General features: G+C 39.0%; 1 protein-coding gene across 1 annotated transcript in view; it reads right to left on the reverse strand.

Moving 5' to 3' along the window:
• Window positions 1–22,478, reverse strand: part of LOC110170731 (cathepsin K-like) — a 30,717-nt gene continuing 8,239 nt past the window's right edge. The window contains 7 exon segments of the mRNA XM_020936427.2: window positions 1–897; window positions 3,471–3,579; window positions 5,571–5,736; window positions 6,233–6,451; window positions 10,069–10,149; window positions 10,151–10,225; window positions 18,628–18,750. Coding sequence (XP_020792086.2) covers window positions 798–897; window positions 3,471–3,579; window positions 5,571–5,736; window positions 6,233–6,451; window positions 10,069–10,149; window positions 10,151–10,225; window positions 18,628–18,750 — 873 coding nt within the window. The 3' untranslated portion in view covers window positions 1–797.

The following is a 22,478-nucleotide window of genomic DNA, read 5'->3' on the forward strand; positions in this document are numbered from 1 at the left end:
TTGGTTCAAACAAAACTTTTATTAAAATTCATAAAAACACAGTCACCATAAAATATCAAGTATCAAAGCAGAGTTTCAGACTGACAAATCGAGTCATTGCCCAGCAACGCTCTTCACTACCACATTCATTTTATTCTTTTTAATTAAAGGTACATTGAGTAACTTTTCTGGTGGAGGGTCCAATAAATGCTTTTCTCCATGGAGATGTTATTGCTTTGTCTGGAATGTTTCACAGCATGGTATTAAACTTTTCTATCTTCATGGAGACCAAACCAGTCCAAGTTACAAGTCAGGTCTGTGGAGAGGCGACCCCACTCACAGTCAGAAGCCTGTATCTCTAGGTGTTTTTGAGCTATAAAACCACCTGTAACTGAATAAATGTAAGGTTGAGCTGTTTAATGTTATACTGTGGAACATTCCAGGCAAAGCAAGATTGATTGGTTTTATCTTTCTTCTTTTGGATCAGTCTGATGGGACACGGGGCTCAAAATTTGCGTTGTCACAGATAATAAGGGACATCACACTACATAATACGAATATTTAATCTTTCAAGAACAAATTTCTGAATTGAATTGATCTAAAAGGTAGATGAGTGTATCTCTGTGTAATTATATTAAATGCATGTCTGATTAAAACAAAAACCAACAACAACAAAAACATATTTGACATTCATTTTTGACATTCTCATGTCATCTGCTTTTATGGACTTGTTTCTCCTGGTGCTTTGGGACACTGCAGATTTCACTTGTACAGTTCTTTGATTGGAGCATTGCCCGCTGGAGCCTATGCGTGGATGATCACATGATGGGGTAGCTGGCCAGGTTGGCGATACCGCACAGGTTGCCGCGGTTACGTGCCATCAGGATGTAGCCCTTGTTGCCCCACTCCTCTCCCCAGCTGAACACACAAAAGAGAAACAATAGTATTCATTAGCAGAGTTTAAACAGGTCTTTTAGAAGGAGTGTCTATGAAGAATGTTATTGAATTTTTTGACACTACTACTTGGCTCAAATAATTGGCTGCACTAATCATCATTCAGTTTGGTGTTAAAGAGCCCATATTACGATCTATTTTCTCATTGATGTTTTAATGTTTCCTATACTTGAGTTTTGTTTTGTTTCATTCACACATGTTTAACACACAAACCCTGCTTATTTAGTAGAGGTCTCCAGAAAACACTGTTCCACCTTGTGATGTGAGGTGATAATACATGAAGTGCTCCACTGTGTTTTAAACTTCATACACATTAACTATATAAGAATAATTTGGACAACCCTGGAGTTTCCAATCTCTACTGAACAAAAGGTAAAAGGTAGCTGTTAACTTGAAAACTATCGCTTCATGACATCACAAGTTTAATAATAAGGATTACTCAAACATTTGTGAATGAAACAAAACACAGCTCCAGGTATGATTTTGAGAAGGTAAAAATATTCACACATGGCTTAAAACTCACTCAAGAGTCAATTTTGAGTAATATAGGGCCTTTAACAATATGGGGGAAAAGCCTGTATCTTGTGTATTTGTTTTTATTTTATGCAATTTGCACATTACTTTATCATTTATAACAGGGATGTCAAACTCAAATTCACAGTGGGCCAAAATTACAAACTGTGACTAAGTCGTGGGCCAAACTAAATACTCTTTCTTCAACATCTGCATGTTTTCTCTACTTTTGAGATATGTAATGTTAAACCTTTTCTTATTAAAATAAATGTTTTGCTTAAACACTGAATCCAGAACAGGAATAAATATAAAATAGTAACAACATTTTAAATAAATAATGTCTCTATAGTCTATCTGTGTGCAGTGGGCAGCTCTAATAAATATTTTACATAATCTCGTGGGCCAAATATAACTATATCGAGAACCAAATTTGGCCCCCGGGCCTGAGTTTGTTTGGCATGTCTGATTTATAATGTTGTCTAGCAGAGGTGGGACTTGAGTCAGACTTGAGTTATTATTTTTAGGACTTGAGACTTGACTTGATAAAATGGACTAAGACTTGGGACTTGGCTTGGACTTGAAGGTCAGTGACTCGGGACTTGACTCAGACTTGAGGCCTGTAACTTGAGAAGACTTGATGCTTCTTCTAAAAAAATATATGTTTTTAGAAAATATTTTCCTCTTTGATACATGGAGTGCTTAATTATACCGGTACAAACTGGAGCATGTCCCTCCCACTTTTCTATTTGGTACTTTGGATGGAACTGGAGTACAGTGATATGGTATCCTGAAATGTACTACAGTAATATACAGTACAACACAGTAACATAGAGGGAACTACAGAGAACTACTTGACAAAATAAATGATATTAAGCACTTTAAAATCTTAATTCTTTCTATTCTGACCGTAAAGATTCACACTAAGATTTTGTCAAGATGTTTAAAAAGGAAAAAGTTGCATTTCTACAATTCTTATATAAATACTCATATATAAAATACCATGACTTTTTAAGTACAATTTAGTTAAAAATTCATATAAATTGCAAAAATCAAAACTATATTTGGTACTTTGGTTTAAGACTTGAAATGACTAGAAGCTCAAAGCAGATGACTTGGACTTGACTTGGACTTTATGGGCCAGTGACTCGAGGCCCGACTTGGACTTGCCTGTTTTTGACTTGGGACTTGACTCGGACTTGAGCTCAAAGACTTGAGACTTATTTGAGACTTGCAAAACAAAGACTTGGTTCCACCTCTGTTGTCTCGTTATGCTTTTCTTACGACACCACTCAGTCAAGACACACGTGGCCTTGTTGAATCTAGAATTGCTAATGTAAATATTTCTCAAACTCCAAAGCTTTATCTGTTTAACTGTCAGAGCAGATACTACAAGAACATAATCAATTGTAAAGACACATACAGTAGCTGTAAAGCAGTAAATATATTTAATTATTCTTTATAGCGTGTGATGCTTAAGTTGTGAATCAATTATTAGCATTTGTGCCAGAACAGTTATCTGTCCAAACCCTTTTATGAGTGTGGGAATAGTTCTAGTCTAGTTAAATTTCATAGTAATTTTCTTAACAGCCACACCCATGCTTCAATTTTTAACTAAGCCCTGATCGAGACCAGTCACGTTTCAAAACATGTTGACTTTGGCCATTTAAATAAAGGAAATTTAACTTGTGCAACTTTTACTTTTTTGGAGCGCCTGGATTTCGTTGTGTCCAAAGTTCTAGTGTAGTATTTGTGGGAGAGTTTGTTCATTTAGAGATGATCATGGACTGTTTGCCCGTTATAATAGATTTATAATGGTAAATCTATGGAATTCAGGGTAAAATGTGTGAGATCAGTTGAGACTGAATGTTGTATTGTTCTACTGTAGATGTAGGGTGAACGGGCACGCCTATAGGCTCCAGTGTACCTCCATCATCTTGTCACAAACGTGGCTGACAGAAATATATAACAAAGTCCACCCTGGCGTGTTTCATTTCGTGGTCCCCGTGAGCCACCTGCTGCTTCACCTGTTCTTTACGATCCAGTACTTCTTCCCTTTGACGGTGACTCCGAAGCCCACTGCCAGCACGGCGTGATTGATGTCTTCTTGGTTACAGCTCGGATCGTAGTACACACCTGGGTATATAAGACACGTGACATCTGAGTGAACTGCACACTTCAGAGGAGACTTTACGAACTGTATATTTTATTAAATTCTCTAACTTCTAATTCTATCTTCACCTCTGGAATGTTTCACAATATGGTATTAACCTTTTTATCATCATGGAGACCAAACAAGACCAAGTTACAGGTCAGATCTGTAGAGAGGCGATCCCGCTCACAGTCAGAATGCTTGTTTTTCTAGGTATTTTTGAGCTATAAATCCGCCTGTAATTGAATAAATGTAAGGTAGAGCTGTTTAATGTCATACCGTGGAACATTCCAAGCAGAGCATCGACATATATCCATAGACATTATGTTTCATGCAACCAAATACAATGATGGCAAGTTTAAGATAACTACTTGAGTTGGGGTTCACTCTATTTTAACACTAGTATGTAAAATAGAATACCAGTTGGATGTTTTCCTGGCTTACAACAAATAGAAATTCTCTATTCTCCACAAACATTTCTCCAGTTTAGATTTGTACAAACATGTCCTGACACTCTTATCTTAGTTTGTCATTTCATATTTCAGCTTTATTTGCCTGCCAGCAGAATCCTATTATTAAAATATAAAACAAAAATCCAACTTGTAAAGCTTGTCAGCCCTGGGAACACATAGATGTTACATGTCATATCTTGACATCTTACATTTTTAACTTAAATTTTGGGGATTTTGACCAACTAAAGCCCAATTTATGGTTGTGCATCAAATCGTCTGCATCACGACACAGAGAGTCTGTGTTGCTTTGAAACCCCTCCACAGAATGTTTGGTTTGACCGATGTGCACCTCCAAAATCTTCTAACTAACTAACGAAAATGACGCAGACTGCAGGGGGCAGCAACGCAGACAATAAGGACTATGATTGGTCCTCTCCACCATCGCTCTACATACATTTCTGGTACTCAGCTTTCCTGCTTCATTTTGTATACACAAACACCTGTTTTAAATCTTAGTCTGCTAGCATTTTGACAATGAATTACTTCGAGGTGCATAGACCTTGATGCAGATCCATAAATCAAAAATGACGGTGGCAAGGCAATGATGGCAGTGTGCGCTGAGTTGACAAAGAGCTAAAATTTTGCCTTAAGAAGTGCAGCTTGTGCAGTTTAAAGGACAGCAGTTTGATTTGAGCAGTTTATTTGTCCTGTATTCATGGGGACCCTGCTTGGACATAGCTATGCTAGTCAGTTAACTACAGATTTTCTACACCAAATATGGCAGATGTTCCAAGAAAAGCACTTCACGTCCTAAACCATCACAGACAAAAACAACAGAGCAAAGTCAGAGAGAGGCTTCGAAGAGGCTTTTCTAGACTACACAAAGGATAGAGAAGACACAGAGGAGGGCTTTGTCCTGACGCCTGTTACTCTCCTCAAACTGGCCTAACTCTGGATCTGATCACCCTGATTGTTAAGTTGCACTGAGTCTTTTGTTTCAGCTTTTCTATCATTAATGTATTTACTGCACAATGTGCTTAAGGCTACGTTTATATGAAGACGGTCTGAACAGAAGACGCAAAAGTGGCGTCGCATCTTCACTTTTTATTCTGTGTTTAGACGAGCGTTTTTAGGAGGAAATTTGCGTGCATACGGTGATGCAGAAGTGTGTGGAATTTGATTGGGCATGCATGCCAGGTTTCTGTGTACTGTATGTGATCTGACCAGAGTTTTGCGTCTTGGGCAGAGTAGACGGAAAGGCTACGGCAGAGTGTATTCATCTTTTCCACTCTGTAAATTGGTTTCAGGTTTTTGCGTTTTTAAGCCCCCAAAACGCCATCACAGTCTAAACAAAAGGCACTTACAATAAAATATTTTGTTATTTTTATCCACAAGCATTCTTGTGTAAACAGGCCCTAAGTTACCTTTGGGGACAAATAGAGTAATGTTGATTGACTGAAATAGATATTCCTTCTCTGAATGACACCTTGAGTGTAATTAGATCTACTGGAGTAACTGCAGACCTTTCTGGTACATCTGGAAGGAGTTGAGAGTGGCGTCGATGCCCACTGACACTGGCCCCACTTTCCACAGGGCCACAGCGAGTGCGTGCTCGTTGCCCACAGGGATCTCTCTGAAGCCTTTGCATTGGGCTGCCATACCGCTGGAGTTATAGCGACACGGCTGATCCTGCACACAGAGGACATGTGGTTAATGCTAATGATAAGGAGTCAGGCTAAATGGATTTTTGGACATTTGTGTCTTAAAAAGTTTAGCCAAATGATTGTAATATCACCTATGAACGAGTAGACACTAACTTTATATCAGTTGTGACTTTATGCATTTTGTACATTTCTGGAGGTGGTACGTCACTTTCTTAATTTGATGGAAATAGATAAAGATATGTTTTGTTGCCAGGTTATAGCCAAAGGTATAACACTGAGATGCAAACAAGAAGGAGGAGGCTCATCTCCAGGCCACATAAGTGTCAGGTTTGTGGAGATGCAAGCCCACTCTTAAGCTTTTCAGTGCAATAGAAGCAAACATGCCTATACTTTTGTCTATTTTTGGTCAAAAACGTACACTGGGCTTTTACTGACAGTATACATAGTAGACATTGTTCTCTTTTTTTTCTTTTCTGTGTGTGTGTGTGTGTGTGTGTGTGTGCGCGTGCATGTGTGTGTACCTCTCCGACGTAGGGGTAGGCCTGCTCGGAGTCGATACCTCCGTTCTGCTCCACGTATCTGAAGGCGTTGGTCATGTATCCCCCTCCACAGCCGCTGTTCTCCGTCACACAGTCCACCAGGTTCTGAGGGCTCAGGTCCATCAGCTGACCCGTCTGTTTGGCCAACTGCCCCTCCAGAGCCCCGGCCGAGCTGAAGGCCCAGCAGGAGCCACACGAGCCCTAAACATGGGACCAGAGCGTTAGGAGGAGGTCTGTGGCAATGTCCAGTTTGAGTGTCACTGCGAGAAGAAACCATCTGTGGAATCCCTCAGTCACCCAGTAAAAGAAGGTTTAGATTTGTCAATAAACTATTTTATTTATTTATCTATTCACCTATTTATTTATTATTTTTGTTTAAAACTGTCAACCGGACAAAAGTTGTTTGTGAGTAAATAATTTCTGCCAATTATCCAAGTACTTTTTTCAAGTACCGTATTTTCCGGGCTATTAGGCGCTCTGGATCATAAAACGCATTGTCATTAAATGGTCTATTTGCGAACTTTTTTCACAAATAAACCGCACCGGACTTAAACGAAACACAACAGTTCAATGGCTCAGTCAGACTTTGTTTGTGGCGTTCACGGTGACTCAGGGCTTTCCGCTGGATTGTTGGCGTGTTCGCAGTGACTCAGTTGTTCAGTTGTGGTTAGAAGTGGCACATTGGACTCGCTTTTTTGGTTCGTTCCTCCATTCCATTCCTCGTCCGCGTGGAGTGATGAGTGTGACTGTGGGTGTTTTTCGCTGTGCGGTTTGCGTACGCTGCGGGTGGTGCGGCTTTGTAGTTTACTGAAGTCGTGCTGGGTTAGGGTTCACCCGAGTGGATTCATGTATAGGGCGCTCTGGATTGCAGAGCGCGCAATCGTTTTTTGATGGTGAGAGGCTTAAGAGCGCGCCGAATAGCCCAGAAAATGTGGTAGTTGATCCCTGTCAGTACAGACGAAGCCACTTGGGTGAAAAAAAAAAAAAAAAAGTTGAAAATCACTATGGTCTAAAGCAGGCATGTCCAAACTATGGCCCTATGACAAATTTTTCTTGGCCCTCAGACTTCCAGGTGAATTGTCCCAAATTACTTTGCATCAATTAAAAAATATTTTTTTACTGCAAGATTTTTGAAAATCTACCTTGATAAAGCTAATATTTAATATTTAGTGTGCAGTTTTAAGGATCTTAGCATGAATAAAGACTGATGGCTCATTCTAACGTAAAATGCACACATTTCAATTATTCCCTGTACTGAACACCAGTCTATGGCCCTCGATCGGCCCTCTGCTTCGTCTGTGTTTAGAGATGTGGCCCTTGATGAAAAAAGTTTGGACACCCCTGGTCTGAAGAGTTTTTATTATGGTATCGGAATAACTTTTGAGTATTGTGTATTCCTTAATACTGAAATCGAGTTTAACATTTTTATATAAATGTCTCCTCTTGCTTCAGGTCAGCAGTGCATTTTTCTGTTGAAGTGTATTTTGTTTTTTTCTGCATTATATTTTCTGTCCACTTGAGGGCAGCCTTGTCCAACTTTGTTCACCTTTGGCATTACCTCATCGGGTTTGATAAAAGAAAGACTGCACTTTGGTACATAAAAATTAAATATTAAACTTTATGGCAAAAAGAAAGGAAGAAATTTCATCCAAAAAATTCATGAGGGCTGATATGAATATAGCCTAAGTATCATGATATAAACTAATATCAGCCTTGAGCAAAGATTGTATTGAATCTTTACACAGTCTGTGGTTTTGGGTGCAGTTTATTTACATTTTCAACTTTAATATTTAAGAAGGTAGCTGTTTTTGAGACGTCTGGATAGCCCAGGGACAGAGACTTGGTTTAGAATTTAGATGAGCGTTGCATAATTCATAACAAGACAACACAGGGTTCATATATTAGTATAAAACAGTCCACTAGAGGGCACCCCAGTCTTGCACTATGAATATTCACATAGCTGACAGTCTAGATTTGGCTTTTAGAGTATTTAGGATCAGAATGCTCTATAACAGTGTTTCTCAAACTGTCATATGTGCATTTCTGGTCAGTTTGATTTACAGTTTGGTCTAGTTTTTTATGTAAAACAACTGAATATTTTAGAGCTGGTTTAGTCCTAGTCTTGTTTTAGATCTGGTGGTACTGTGAAAGCCAGATTTTTTATTTTTATTTTTATGTTGTACTGCATGAAACAAGTTTGACAACCACTTCTCTATAAAACATAAACTGGACGTGACTTATACAAGATCCATTAATTCTCTTTATCTCTTTATACTCAACAAGTTGTTTTTCACACAAAAAGTGTTATTTTAACTCTTTGAAAGTTAAATGGGGGTTTGCTCCATAGGTCTCCAGAACAGTTGATAGTCAAGGTCAGTTAAATACAATCAATTCAATCATTGTGTGTCCTTAGGCAAGACACTTCACCCACATTGCCTAGTATGAAAGTGGTGTGTGTGCGAGTGATGGTGGTGGTCGGAGGGACCGATGGCGCCGATTGGCATGGCAGCCACGCTTCTGTCAGTCTGCCCAGGGCAGCTGTGGCTACAATAGTAGCTTACCAACACCAGGTATAGAGTGAATGAATAATGCTCTGTAAAGCGTCTTTGGGGACAAAAAATGTCTGTGAAAAGCGTTATATAAATAAAGACTTACTTACTTACTTTGAGTTGGAGTTATTTGTCAGAGTTGATGGTTTTAAGTTAATTCAACTTCCCGTAGTGTTAATTCAACTTCCCTTAGTGTTCATTTGACTCCTCCCACCCACCACTTCAAACTCCCACGAGAGAAGACCAGTTTCAACCAGTTTTGTTCATAAATTCATCTTAAATTAACTAAAATAAAGTGTAAAAATAAAACAACTCTGTGTTATTTCACTAAATCGGGATAACTCTACAAAGTGTTACTCTCAAAATATTAATATCGCTCTTGATTTCGGGTTAAACAGGAACTTTGGTCCAGTGTTACTTAATTAACATTTCCAAAAGTGTTAAATTAACTCTAGAACAGACTGGACTCAGATAAACTTGGAGAAAATGTTAAAAGTGATTCTGTGAGAGTCAATTTTAAACACTCCACTTTTTGCTGTGTACGTCTTTTGTATTTCAACACTAAATGACACTTTGAGACTCTGGACTAGGCACAAACAAGGAACATTTTAAGTGAAATTCTAACTGGGACCATTTTCTGGATTATTACGCCGTGACAATTTATTGAAAAGTAAAAACAATTTGAACGTTTGAATCCAAGGAAAATTTAATCAAGGAACACGGGCTGATCAAACGTCCTTGTCAAAGCTTCAGATTTCAGAAGCTGAGACTCGCTGGGCCTGGTTAGTGCTTGGAGAGAGACCGCTGGGAATATCAGGTGACACAGTGGGGTGTCAGTGGCTGTCATTGTGTCCTTAGGCAAGACACCTCACCCACATTGCCTAGGATTAATGTGGTGTGTACAGTATGTGAGAGTGACATCACCCATCACTCATGAGGCTAGAGGTTTCAGGGGCAAATCTGGAGTTTTTGGAGTTCCATAATAGGAATAGGAATTTGTTTAAGGACAAAATAGCGAAATCAAAACACCAGGATAATGTAGAACGGGTTAATACGAACATTTTAAGACCAAAATGACAAGGCTCACATCGGCAGTTAAGAAAGGGGTGACAGTTTTTGAATGTAAAGTCAGTTGAAGTCAGAGTCAGTGGAGCCAGAAGCGCCCCCATGCTCACTTCCTATTTGGAACGCAGCAGCAACCAGGTTAACTATGTCCATTTCTATATACAGTCTATGGTCTAAGTGAACCTAGCAGTGTTGTGAGCTGACCTGGTTCTTGATGGGGGTGACCATGCCCTTCTTGCGATAGTCCACCATCTTGGGCAGCCGCTGCACATCGGCCTCATCGAAAAGACATGAGGTTACTGGAGTTTCTCTTCACCTGACGGGGGATCCCAGTGACGAACATCGCCCACTCCTCAGATGTCTGCACACAAACATCCACAAAGTTGTGTTTTGTTTCATTCACACATGTTTGAGATATTCTTCATTATCAGTCGGTCTACATCTTCAAAACTCAAAATGCTCTGTTCCACATTGTGATGTCACAAAGTGATAGTTTTAATGACTCCTTTTACCTTTTGTTTAGTAGAATAGACATTCTAGGGCTGAAATTATCCAAATGATTCTAGTGAAAGCATTTTCCTCATTGGCAAATAAAGTCTGGTTATAAAGGGGAATGTATCTGATTATCAGTGTCAGAGAAACAAGTTAATTTTAAAGAATTTACAGTCGTCCAAAGTTATTCCTCACTTTACATCATGCATCCAGAGCATCTGATTATTCACCCTGATGAGTTTATGGCTGCATTTCCCATCAGTGAGAGGTCAGACCAGTGTTGTACCATCATGTTAATGCTAACAACAACTAGCAACAACAGCTAATAGCTGACCTGCTGATTTTCGGACAACAGGGCCAAGTGAGCTTACAGCCCCATGGCAACAGAGTGGTTGGCTGCGTTAGTGGCTGCCTGGCTCACATGCTGAGCAGTTTTTGAAACTTTTAGGGTTTTTTAAAATTTCAGTTTTCAACATCATAAAATGAGATTTTTACCAACTAAACAGCACAACATGTGTAGTTTAAAGCACACAAGTAAGTGACTGTTTGTTTTTGTGAAAAGAGCTGTTTATTTTTCCTGTATCCATGGAGATCGTGCAAGAGGTTACCTAAGAAGACATTAGAGATGCTATAAGCTTTTTACACCAAATGTGGCAGAAAACCTTCCAGAGGAAATACTTTGTAGGAATGAATAATTTCATCACTAATTGAAACTCCAGAGTGGAATAAGAATGAGGCTTTTCCTGTTGTGTTCCTCTGGACACTGCAGTGATGCTGCAGGACACAGAGGAGGGACACTTTTGGCCCTTCCTCTCCTCAAACTTCAGCAAAACGTGAATTTCCCTCAGGATCAATAAAGTCTCTCTCATCTCTCTCTCGCTCTCGTTCTCGCTTTAGTCATAATTGCCTACTTGCTGAGATACTTTTCTTTCTGTTCCAAGTCATTCGAGGTGAAACTGTCATCGTCACCAGCAAATATGGAAACGTATTTTTAGAAATTGAATCTATAGAGAAGAAAAAAAGGATTTGAACTGAAGAATGCCAGCTTCAGTCAGCTTTTGTGATATGCTAACAATCAAGAGACAAGAAAAGAACAAGATATACTGAGACTCTAATCACAGCTAAGCCTTATTCACTTGATAAACTCCAGGGAAAGAGAATCAGGAAGGAAGATATAGATAAAGACTTCTCATATTTCTTAATTAGTGGCTTATCCGAGTGAAAAAATAACATAAAGATCATGATTAGTTATTATTTCACCTTGAGGAAAGCTTGTCTATACATTGACGAGTGCATTTCTTGTACTGAATGTGTTGAACATCACATTTAACTTCTTTTTGCAAACCACCTGTTTTTCAATGACGCCACACACTCAGACGGGGATTGTATTGTATTTTCATAAAAAGTATTCAAAAGGAAATTAACAAATGTCTGAAAAGGTGCATTCTCGCGCTATATTTATCCAACCACACAGCAAAAGTTGTTGACGGTATTTTTGACCATTGGTGCTGCTTAAATGTGTATCTCAATTATTTTTGCCCAGTATCATATTAATACTTTTCAGTGACATCACGCCGGGGGTGTTCTACATGTATGCCTATGATGGAATGTTCATCAGTTACCATGGTGACACAATGCACACAGCAAACACTGGCAAAAAAGTTTTAAGATTGTCGGAGGAAAATCAAATTAAACAGCACATTTTCAGGAGCCTTGTTACGAGGGTTCCTGGTCCTGTTTAGGAGTTTGACTAACTAAAAAACTACAGCTCTCCTGTTCCTCTTTCTGGTCACATTGTATTCAATTAAATGTCAGATTAAAGTCTAACTTGAGTAGTCGCACGAGGAATGTGGATGACGTCAGCCACAAAGTGTCAATAGAGATACAGTTTTTACTAGTGTTGTAGTCAAGGCTGCACTTATCAAGACCAAGACTAGTCTGAGACCACATGTTCCTAAGACCAGGACAAGACCAAGACCTCTCAGAGTAGAGACCGAGACAAGACTAAGACTTTTAAAGGTCGAGACCAAGACAAGACCGAGACCATGGACCATCGAGATCAAATCAAGACCATCATTGTCATTTTTTACATTTATTTTATTTTACTGTTATTTTAGCACATATATATCAATGCTTTTTATAAATCTTCTTCCATTTGATTTGGTTAATGTTGTTTATGTTCACATTTTGAACAAATACTGGAGCATTCACATTTCAGAGACTAATACAAATGAATACAAAAATGACTAATAAGATGAATAATATCACAGGTCTTGAAACAAATGTACTTTTTTAATTTCTAGGAAACGAAAGTATTTACCAACGCAGAAAGAACTGTTTCTGGTGAAAAATGTAAAAACCCACCTACTCCCAACTACCACTTTACTATTTGAACCTAAGCCAAAAGAAGCCAAAGCCAAAAGGAAGGTTAAAGTTCATTTAAAACAGGCCAAGCAAACTGTACTGCACTTAAACACTCTATGCCCCATTTTTGGACCCTCACCGACAGTTTGAGAACCCCTCCTTCAAAGTGAAAATAAATACAAATAAAAACAAATAAAATCAAAATAAAGTGAGGTTTTACAAGTTCATAACATTTACAGTTATATTCTCTTACTGGTTTGTAGTGATATTTAGCAGCTTCTGTATATTTACCGGCCATAATGAAATATAATCGCACTTGTCAAGTGTCAGACCTCAAGTCCAAGACAAGAACGAGACCAAGCAACATAAAGACTGAGACAAGACCGAGTCCAAATGCGCTCAAGACCAAGACCGCAAAAAAAACGGTCTACGACACTAGTATTTACCATATATAACCAGGTCAAATTTTGTATTTTAACTACCAAATATTTAAACTTTACATTAAATTACACACTCTTTATGCATTCTTGTAGCTTTAATTCCATTTTAAACATACTTTTGGTCACATAACTTAACTACGCACGTAACTTCTACGCACAAAAACACACTTTATACCTGATCCAGCCTTTTTTTTTTCTGAACTGGAGATACAGTAAAAATTACATGATATTGCTTCATTCTTATTAGTAGAATCTTCCCAATGCCTGTCATCATCTGTCATCTCTGTGACAGCAGTTTAACCTGCCACATCTCCATTTACCACCACAGACCTTTGCGATGTTTTGTCTTCTCCTGTAACCCAGCTGTCAGTTGCCCTTGACTCCTGAGTGCATATTATTTACATGTCTGTAATGAAAGAGGCCTGTCACGGAGTATTTCACACTTCCTCTTCCTCCTGTTTCGACGGAGCTTGTTACGGCAGGCGTCTTAATGCACACGCCCCGCCACCCCCTGTCGCCCCTGTCACCCCCTGTCACCCCTGAGTGTCTGTGGCTGATTTAAAGACCACCGCGCCGCTTAGTTACACCCCAGCGCTTTCCCTCTCCTCCCGTGTGCCGAAGAGGAACGGGACACAGTAAAATTAATCAGGGAATTTACACACAATATGCTAATGCCACGAGGCAGGCCTGTCACTAGAATTACTCTATCACCGTGTCGTATAAGAAATGACACATGGAACTAGACTTTTTGAAGGTCAATATGTCTCCTGGTTATGTTCTTTGTACTAGTGGAGAAGTTTTTTATTTTAATTTTTTTGTATAAACTTTGAACTGTAGTGGGTTGAATAAATATAACTACTATGACTCATTATAAAAACCCACTAGCAAATACTTTTTAACAATATTGTAAATGTGGGCGACAGTAGCTCCGTTAGTAAGAACGTTTGTCGCCCCCAGTTCAAAAGTTTGGCAGTTCGAATCCCGTTCTTAACATATAATATCACTGTCCCACAGGGTGGCGGTCTGATTCCAGCTCCCACACATGAATGTTGTCATTGTGTCCTTGGGCAAGACACTTAACCCACTTTGCCCCTCGAGTCTGCATACACTGGTGGAAGAATGGATTCGTGGTTCCTTGTTGTAAACTCCTTTGAGTGCCTTGAAGGTGGAAAAGTGCTGTATAAAAATGTCACCATGACCATTTATCATACATTTAGAATATGTTTTTTTGTTTATTGTCTATTTTCTTCAGCAATATATCACATTTCAAAGTTTTTTATCATGACAGGGCATCTTATAATCTATAAAAATAGGAATATAGGGATGAAGAATTTAGTAAAAGTATCAACCAGCAACCAGAAAAGCATTGCATTTCATTAGTTCACTGTTGAATTAGTATTTTTCTGTTTTAAAGGGATGGTTCAGAATTTGGACATAGGACCTCATTTTCTAGTGAGCCAGAGTGTTGGAGACGTGTAGAGACACTTTTTAAAATATTCCATCCAGTCCTTGTATTTGCAGAGGTCGCTGGTGCTAGGCTAGTGCATGTCAATGGCCATAGTTATCCTGCCACTAAAAACAGTCTTACCCACTCCACAAAACACCCAAGGCAAATCTATTATTACACCAAACTTGATAGAATAATGTTTGAAATAAAACTAACCTTGCATCCCATGAATTGTCGTATGTTGAGGGACGATTTTCTCATATATCAGTCCGCGGCCGCCAAGCTTTCTATTAGGAAGAACAACTCGCTGCTGCTGCTGCTCAGACATAAATCCTTCAAATTCAAGGTTGGTTTTACTTCTACAATTCTTCTATAAGCACAGACATTTACATCAACAGTCTGGTGTTTTGTGGAGTGGGTAAGACTGTTTTTAGTGGCAGGCTAACTATGGCCATTGACATGCACTAGCCTAGCACCAGCGACCTCTGCAAATACAAGGACTGGATGGAATATTTTACAAAGTGTCTCCACACGTCTCCAACACTCTGGCTCAGTAGGAAATGAGGTCCTATGTCCAAAATTCCGAACTGTTCCTTTAATTTTGAACAAATCCTGAATCCTGCATTAACATTTAAGAAACTAATACAAAGGAATAAAAAAATTACTAATAGGATGGATAATTTCACAGGTTTTGATACTAATTAAAACTTACTTTTTAAAATTCTGCGAAATGAAAATAGTTACCAATGCAGAAAGGACTATTGCTGGTGAAAAAATGTAAAAATCCACCCACTCCCAACAACCACTTCACTATTTGAACCTTGTAAAGATAGTGAATTATGCAAAGCTTTTTAAAGGAAGCAGGATCGTTTTTTTTTTTTTTTTTTGCGCTTTTGTTTTATATTAGTTAGATAAAAGCATTTGCATAACTGGACAGACTATTATCTTCTTTAGGATTTGCATCTTTCTAACTAAATAGCAAGTTTAGAATTGCTTAGTGTAAATTCACCCAGTCTCTGATTTGTCTAGTATCAAAATGGAAATAACATAGGCTAAATTTGAACAAGCCTGCACCCAATTTTGAACCATGACTGAGAAACGCATTAATTTTAACTGTTGGCCCCACCTCCATAGCCCCGTCTTTCATTTAAATGTCGAACCTAGGCCTTACGATAAATACTATATCGACTTCAGTACATGATGTAACAATACTTTTTGCTTGTGAACATTTATCGTGGGGACTTTTTCTTTGTATTAGAGGGACATTTTTGGTTATGTTTCTGTCCTACGATCAGATTTGAGCTGTAGAGTGTTGAATTATGAACTTAGTATATACCAAAACTGACTTCTTAGGTGTTATGTTCTGTTATATATTTTTTGCAGTTCATACTTTTTAATAATACTGCACATTTAATAGTTTTTAGGGGATAATTCTGCTTTTTGTTGTCTAAATTTACTTCTGGAACATATCACTTTTCTTCAAAATGTGTTAACGTGGCAGAGTAGTTGAACCATGACAGACATACTACTGTCTGGCACTTTATTCCATAAGGTTCTTATCCATCAAAATGCTTTTTCAGTGTCCTCCTGTCTCAACATGATTCACAATTAGATTTTTAGTGATGGGACTTTTGGCGACTTTGACTTTATGAGATCCAGATCTTTTGGAGGTGTTCAACCAGTTCAAATTAAAGCTACACTGTGTAACTTTTTTGGTGGCGGGTCGACCACTTGCTTATCTCCATGGAAATATTATTGCTTTGTTTAGAACAGACATGTCAGACTCAGGCCCCTAATATAATTATACTTGGCCCATGAGATCATATCAAATATGTATTAGAGCTGGCCCTCCGGCTACAGATAGACTACAGAGACATTATTTATTTAAAATTTTGTTATTATTTTATATTCTGCTTGTTCTGGATTCAGCATTTAAGCAGAACTATTATTAAACATTTATTTTAATAAGACAAGGTTTAACATTACATATCTCAAAAGAAGAGAAAACATGCAGATGTTGAAATGTTTCAACAAATATTGAGTTTGGCCCACGGCTTAGTCCCACTTCTTAATTTTGGCCCTCTGTTTGATGCCCCTGGTCTAGAATGTCCCACATTATAAATTAAACCAATTTATCACAAAGGAGACAAGCAGGTAACAGCACTACACTACACTATATTACAATTCAGATCTGTGGAGAGTCGCCCCTATTCACAGAAAGAATTATTGTATTTTTGAGCAATAAAAACATCCATAATGAATAAATGCTGTATGATGTGTTTAAAGTCATACCGTGGAACATTCCAGGCAAAGCAATAACATGTCCATGAAGAAAAGCATTTGACAGACCTTCCACTAGAAAAATTACATCATGCACTAGGGGTGTGCAAAAATACTGAAATATCAATCAATCCATCAGTCAAACTTTATTTATAGTGTGCTTTTCATACAAAAAAAATGCAACAAAGTGCTTATAAATATCGTTATATCGTATCATCTAATGTGATGATACAGTATCGATATCACAGACTGCTGTATCGATATATATCACCAAGAGTATTGTTTGGTATATCTTACTCAGTTATTTTGTTAAAGTGCTACAGTTTTGCTGCTTCTTTAGAGGAAGAAAACTCATTCATGCGACGCATTTGACATTTTCACTGTTTTGAGGATTAAAAGTGGTGTTTTTCATATTCACTTTGTGCAAGAAGTGGTTTAACAAAGACTTTTAGTATCACAGGCATCAATACAGACTTTGTTTTTTATTGAATCATATCGAATCAGTTTGAAATATATTGTCGATATATGTCGATATGTGTATCGTATCGTGGCCTATGTTTCGAGGTATATATTGTATCGTGGCCTATGTATCGAGGTACGTATCGTATCGTGTCCTATGTATCGAGGTACGTATCGTATCGTGACCTATGTATCGAGGTGTATATTATACCGTGGCCTATGTATCGAGGTATATATTGTATCGTGGCCTATGTATCGAGGTATGTATTATATCGTCGCCTATGTATCGAGGTATGTATTGTATCGTCGCCTATGTATCGAGGTATGTATTGTATCGTCGCCTATGTATCGAGGTATGTATCGTATCGTGGCCTATGTATCGAGGTATGTATTGTATCGTCGCCTATGTATCGAGGTATGTATTGTATCGTTGCCTATGTATCGAGGTATGTATTGTATCGTCGCCTATGTATCGAGGTATGTATTGTATCGTCGCCTATGTATCGAGGTACGTATCGTATCGTGTCCTATGTATCAAGGTATATATTGTATCGTGGCCTATGTATCGAGGTACGTATCGTATCATGGCCTATGTATCGAGGTATATATTGTATCGTGGCTTATGTATCGAGGTATGTATCGTATTGTGGCCTATGTATCGAGGTATATATTATATCGTGACCTATGTATCGAGGTATGTATCGTATCGTGGCCTGTGTATCGAGGTATATATTGTATCGTGGCCTATGTATCGAGGTGTATATTGTATCGTGGTCTATGTATCGAGGTGTATATTGTATCGTGGCCTATGTATCGAGGTGTATATTGTATCGTGGTCTATGTATCGAGGTGTATATTGTATCGTGGTCTATGTATCGAGGTGTATATTGTATCGTGGTCTATGTATCGAGGTATATATTGTATCGTGGTCTATGTATCGAGGTGTATATTGTATCGTGGTCTATGTATCGAGGTGTATATTGTATCGTGGCCTATGTATCGAGGTATGTATCGTATTGGCAACTTCTTAATGATACCCAGCCCTACCATGCACCATTGCACCTTTAAGGAAACATTCAAAAGAGCCGACTCATTCACAAACGTCACTTCACAGCTGATTTTACAACACACAGTGAGTGATGGCGGTGGTTGGAGGCGGCTGACGCAGATTGGCAGCCTCACGGAGCGAATGAACGATGCAGTTTTGAGTTTTGCGGTACCTGATTTTCACTCTGTTCATTCAGTGCTTCATTTCAAACTTCCGTGTAACCGTAAACTCACCCAGTCGCTGAACTGATTCATGCCCTGCCAGTACGTGTGCAGGCCCAGGTCAGCCTCTCTGTTGTGAGCCTCCACCTGTCTGTAGTTCTTCTCCCACACGGTCCTGCGCCACGACTCCTCCTCCTGGAAACAACACGGCAATACACAAATCATGTCAGGAAGTCCTATATCTCAGTGCTTACATCTCTATTCTCTAAAAAAAAAAAAAAAAGCATCTGTCTGCATTATTGCTATCTCCCCCGAACAGAACAGTAGATATAACTGTCTAAGAAACAGGAAGTGTGCTGGTACCATGCTAGTTGTTGTTGACTGCAAAACTCTCGCCGCTGAAAGTTGTGGAAAGGGCTTTAAACTCATCTTAACTCCTGTGCCTTGTTGCAAAAATCGGTACACTGGGAGTGTTTTGTACAAATTGTGTATTTTGGTTTTTAAACTGACATAAAATCATCCAATGTAAATATTTTTCAGGTATTTGTTTTTCTTTTGTGAAGGATTTCTCTTTAAAATGACATATTGGGATTTAAAATTCTCCTCCTGGGAAACAACGTCACGATACAAGAGTTATGTCAGGAACCAGGACTACAGAGGGACTAAACCAGGACTACAGATGGACTAAACCAGGACTACAGAGGGACTAAACCAGGACTACAGAGGGACTAAACCAGGACTACAGAGGGACTAAACCAGGACTACAGAGGGACTAAACCAGGACTACAGAGGAACTAAACCAGGACTACAGAGGACTAAACCAGGACTACAGAGGACTAAACCAGGACTACAGAGGGACTAAACCAGGACTACAGAGGGACTAAACCAGGACTACAGAGGGACTAAACCAGGACTACAGAGGGACTAAACCAGGACTACAGAGGGACTAAACCAGGACTACAGAGGGACTAAACAGACTACAGGGACTAAGGACTACAGGACTACAGAGGGACTAAACCAGGACTACAGAGGGGACTAAACAAGGACTAAACAGGACTACAGGACTACAGAGGGACTAAACCAGGACTACAGAGGGACTAAACAGGACTACAGACTAAACCAGGACTACAGATGGACTAAACCAGGACTACAGAGGGACTAAACCAGGACTACAGAGGGACTAAACCAGGACTACAGAGGGACTAAACCAGGACTACAGAGGGACTAAACCAGGACTACAGAGGGACTAAACCAGGACTACAGAGGGACTAAACCAGGACTACAGATGGACTAAACCAGGACTACAGAGGGACTAAACCAGGACTAAACAGGACTAAACCAGGACTACAGGGACTAAAAGGACTACAGAGGACTACAGAGGGACTAAACCAGGACTAAGAGGACTAAACCAGGACTACAGAGGGACTAAAGGACTACAGAGGGACTAAACCAGGACTACAGGGGGACTACAGACTACAGGAGGGACTAAACAGGACTACAGGGGACTAAACAGGACTACAGGACTACAGAGGGACTAAATAAACAAGGGACTACAGGACTACAGAGGGACTAAACCAGGACTACAGAGGGACTAAACCAGGACTACAGAGGGACTAAACCAGGACTACAGAGGGACTAAACAAGGACTACAGGAGGACTACAGAGGGACTAAACCAGGACTACAGAAGGACTAAACCAGGACTACAGAGGGACTAAACCAGGACTACAGGAGGACTACAGAGGGACTAAACCAGGACTACAGGAGGACTACAGAGGGACTAAACCAGGACTACAGAGGGACTACAGAGGGACTAAACCAGGACTACAGAGGGACTAAACCAGGACTACAGAGGGACTAAACCAGGACTACAGAGGGACTAAATCAGGACTACAGAGGGACTAAAACCAGGACTACAGAAGGACTAAACGAGGACTACAGAGGGACTATACCAGGACTACAGAGGGACTACAGGGGGACTGAACGAGGACTACAGAGGGACTACAGGGGGACTGAACCAGGACTACAGAAGGATTTCACATTACACTACAATATACTGGTATGACAGAGATATAAAACCAAGTATTATGTGTAAATGTGAACTGGTTTCAATGGCCTCATTAGTGAAATAGGACTGGGACAAATATGGCTGTGTTTCTTTGCTAATTAAAATGGAATGGTGTCCTATTTACCCACATTAATAATCTTAACTGTCGGGTATTTAAAAAAGTAATTAGTGAAGAAACAAATTGTAATATATTTCTCCTTTATTCAAATCCATGCTATCCTGACCTATGAATTGGTAGGTCCCATATTAAAGGGGCTATATTACACTATTATTTGATCTATGCTTTAATGTTGTTTCCTCGAACAGACCTGGAGTTGTGTTTTGTTTTATTCATATGTTTAATATATACAAACCCTACATATTAAGAGTTTATTTTAGAGTTTTCTGGTAATATAGAAATTGCTCTACTCTGTTTTTATACTCCACTTTTGCTAGAATCATTTGGGTAATTTCAGCCATGGAATTTCAGATCTCTACCAAACAAAAAAAAAAAAAGTGTATCATTCATTCATTTGTTTTTCAAAATAACAGCAAAAATAAGAAAATGAAAAACAACTATTTTCTTCATTATTTGTCTCCAAAGCCAAAATGGAAAAAACAGATAACGATTTGTTTTTTCAGTTTTAAATGAATAATGGAAAAAACGGATAAAGGGCATTTCCCATTTCTGTGACCAGACCAAACCAGACCAGACCGGGACTGAGACCGGGACTGAGACCGGGACTGAGACCGGGACTGAGACCGGGACTGAGACCGGGACTGAGACCTGAACCAGGACTAGGATTGAACCAGGACTGATTCCAGGACTAAACCAGGACTGAACCAGGTCTAAACCAGGTCTAAACCAGGACTGAACCAGAACTAAACCAGATCCCGGTGTCAGTCCAGTTCTGGTCCCGATCTCAGGCCTTTTTTGTTGTTTTGAATTTGTTGTGGGTGTGTTTTGTTTGTAATTGTAATTTGTTAAATATTGATTGTTGTATTTTTTATGTTATATCCTGTCCTTAATAAAAATAAATAAATAATAAAATTAAATTAAATTAAAAAAAACTCCAGGACTGTTCGTGATGAGAAAACTACAATGCACATAGATCAGAACAGTGTAATAAGGGCCTTTTAATTTCCATGGCAACAGTGCAAATTTGACATCACTCAGAAACCCACAGATATAAAGGAGGCCATGTAATGTACCTATTATCATAATGTGCCTTCTTTCCAAATGGCCAGAAGATGCTAATGTTATTTTACACTACCCACTTAACTGTGTGCCTGTTGAAGCAGAATACAGAGTTAAAAGCAAAAACAGTGTTGGTGCTGGGGCCACTGATGGGAAGAATACGTAAATATTTAGTTACAGAATACTGAATACCTGCATTCAAGTGTATTTTGTAATGCTTTCAGATGCATTTAAAGCTGCGTTGTGTAACTTTTCTCGTGGAAGATCCATCGTCTGTGTGTTTCTATGGATGTCGTTGCTCTGCCTAGAATGTTCCACAGTATGACATTAAAACAGCTCTACTTTACATTTATTCAATTACAGGTGGTTTTATAGCTCGGAAAAACCTAGAAAAACAGGCATTCTGACTGTGAGCCGGGTCGCCTCTCCACAGATCTGACCTGTAACTGGGTCTAGTTTAGGTTTAATGCCATACTGTGAAACATTCCAAACTAAACTATAACATCTCCATCGAGAAAAGTGTTTGATGGACCCTTCACCAGAAAAGTTACGCACTGCACCTTTAAATTATAGTGTAAAAACGCAACATAGGAATGAACCCATTTTTGTTTTTTCATATCACTAATAGCAGAAGTAAAAATACACATGCATATGCTATAAGAAGAATGTTTAGTTTATTT

This window comes from Boleophthalmus pectinirostris, unplaced genomic scaffold (assembly GCF_026225935.1).
Source record: "Boleophthalmus pectinirostris isolate CB_2022bp ecotype Guang Dong unplaced genomic scaffold, ASM2622593v1 HiC_scaffold_6, whole genome shotgun sequence".
In the NCBI taxonomy this organism is placed as follows: Eukaryota; Metazoa; Chordata; class Actinopteri; order Gobiiformes; family Gobiidae; genus Boleophthalmus; species Boleophthalmus pectinirostris.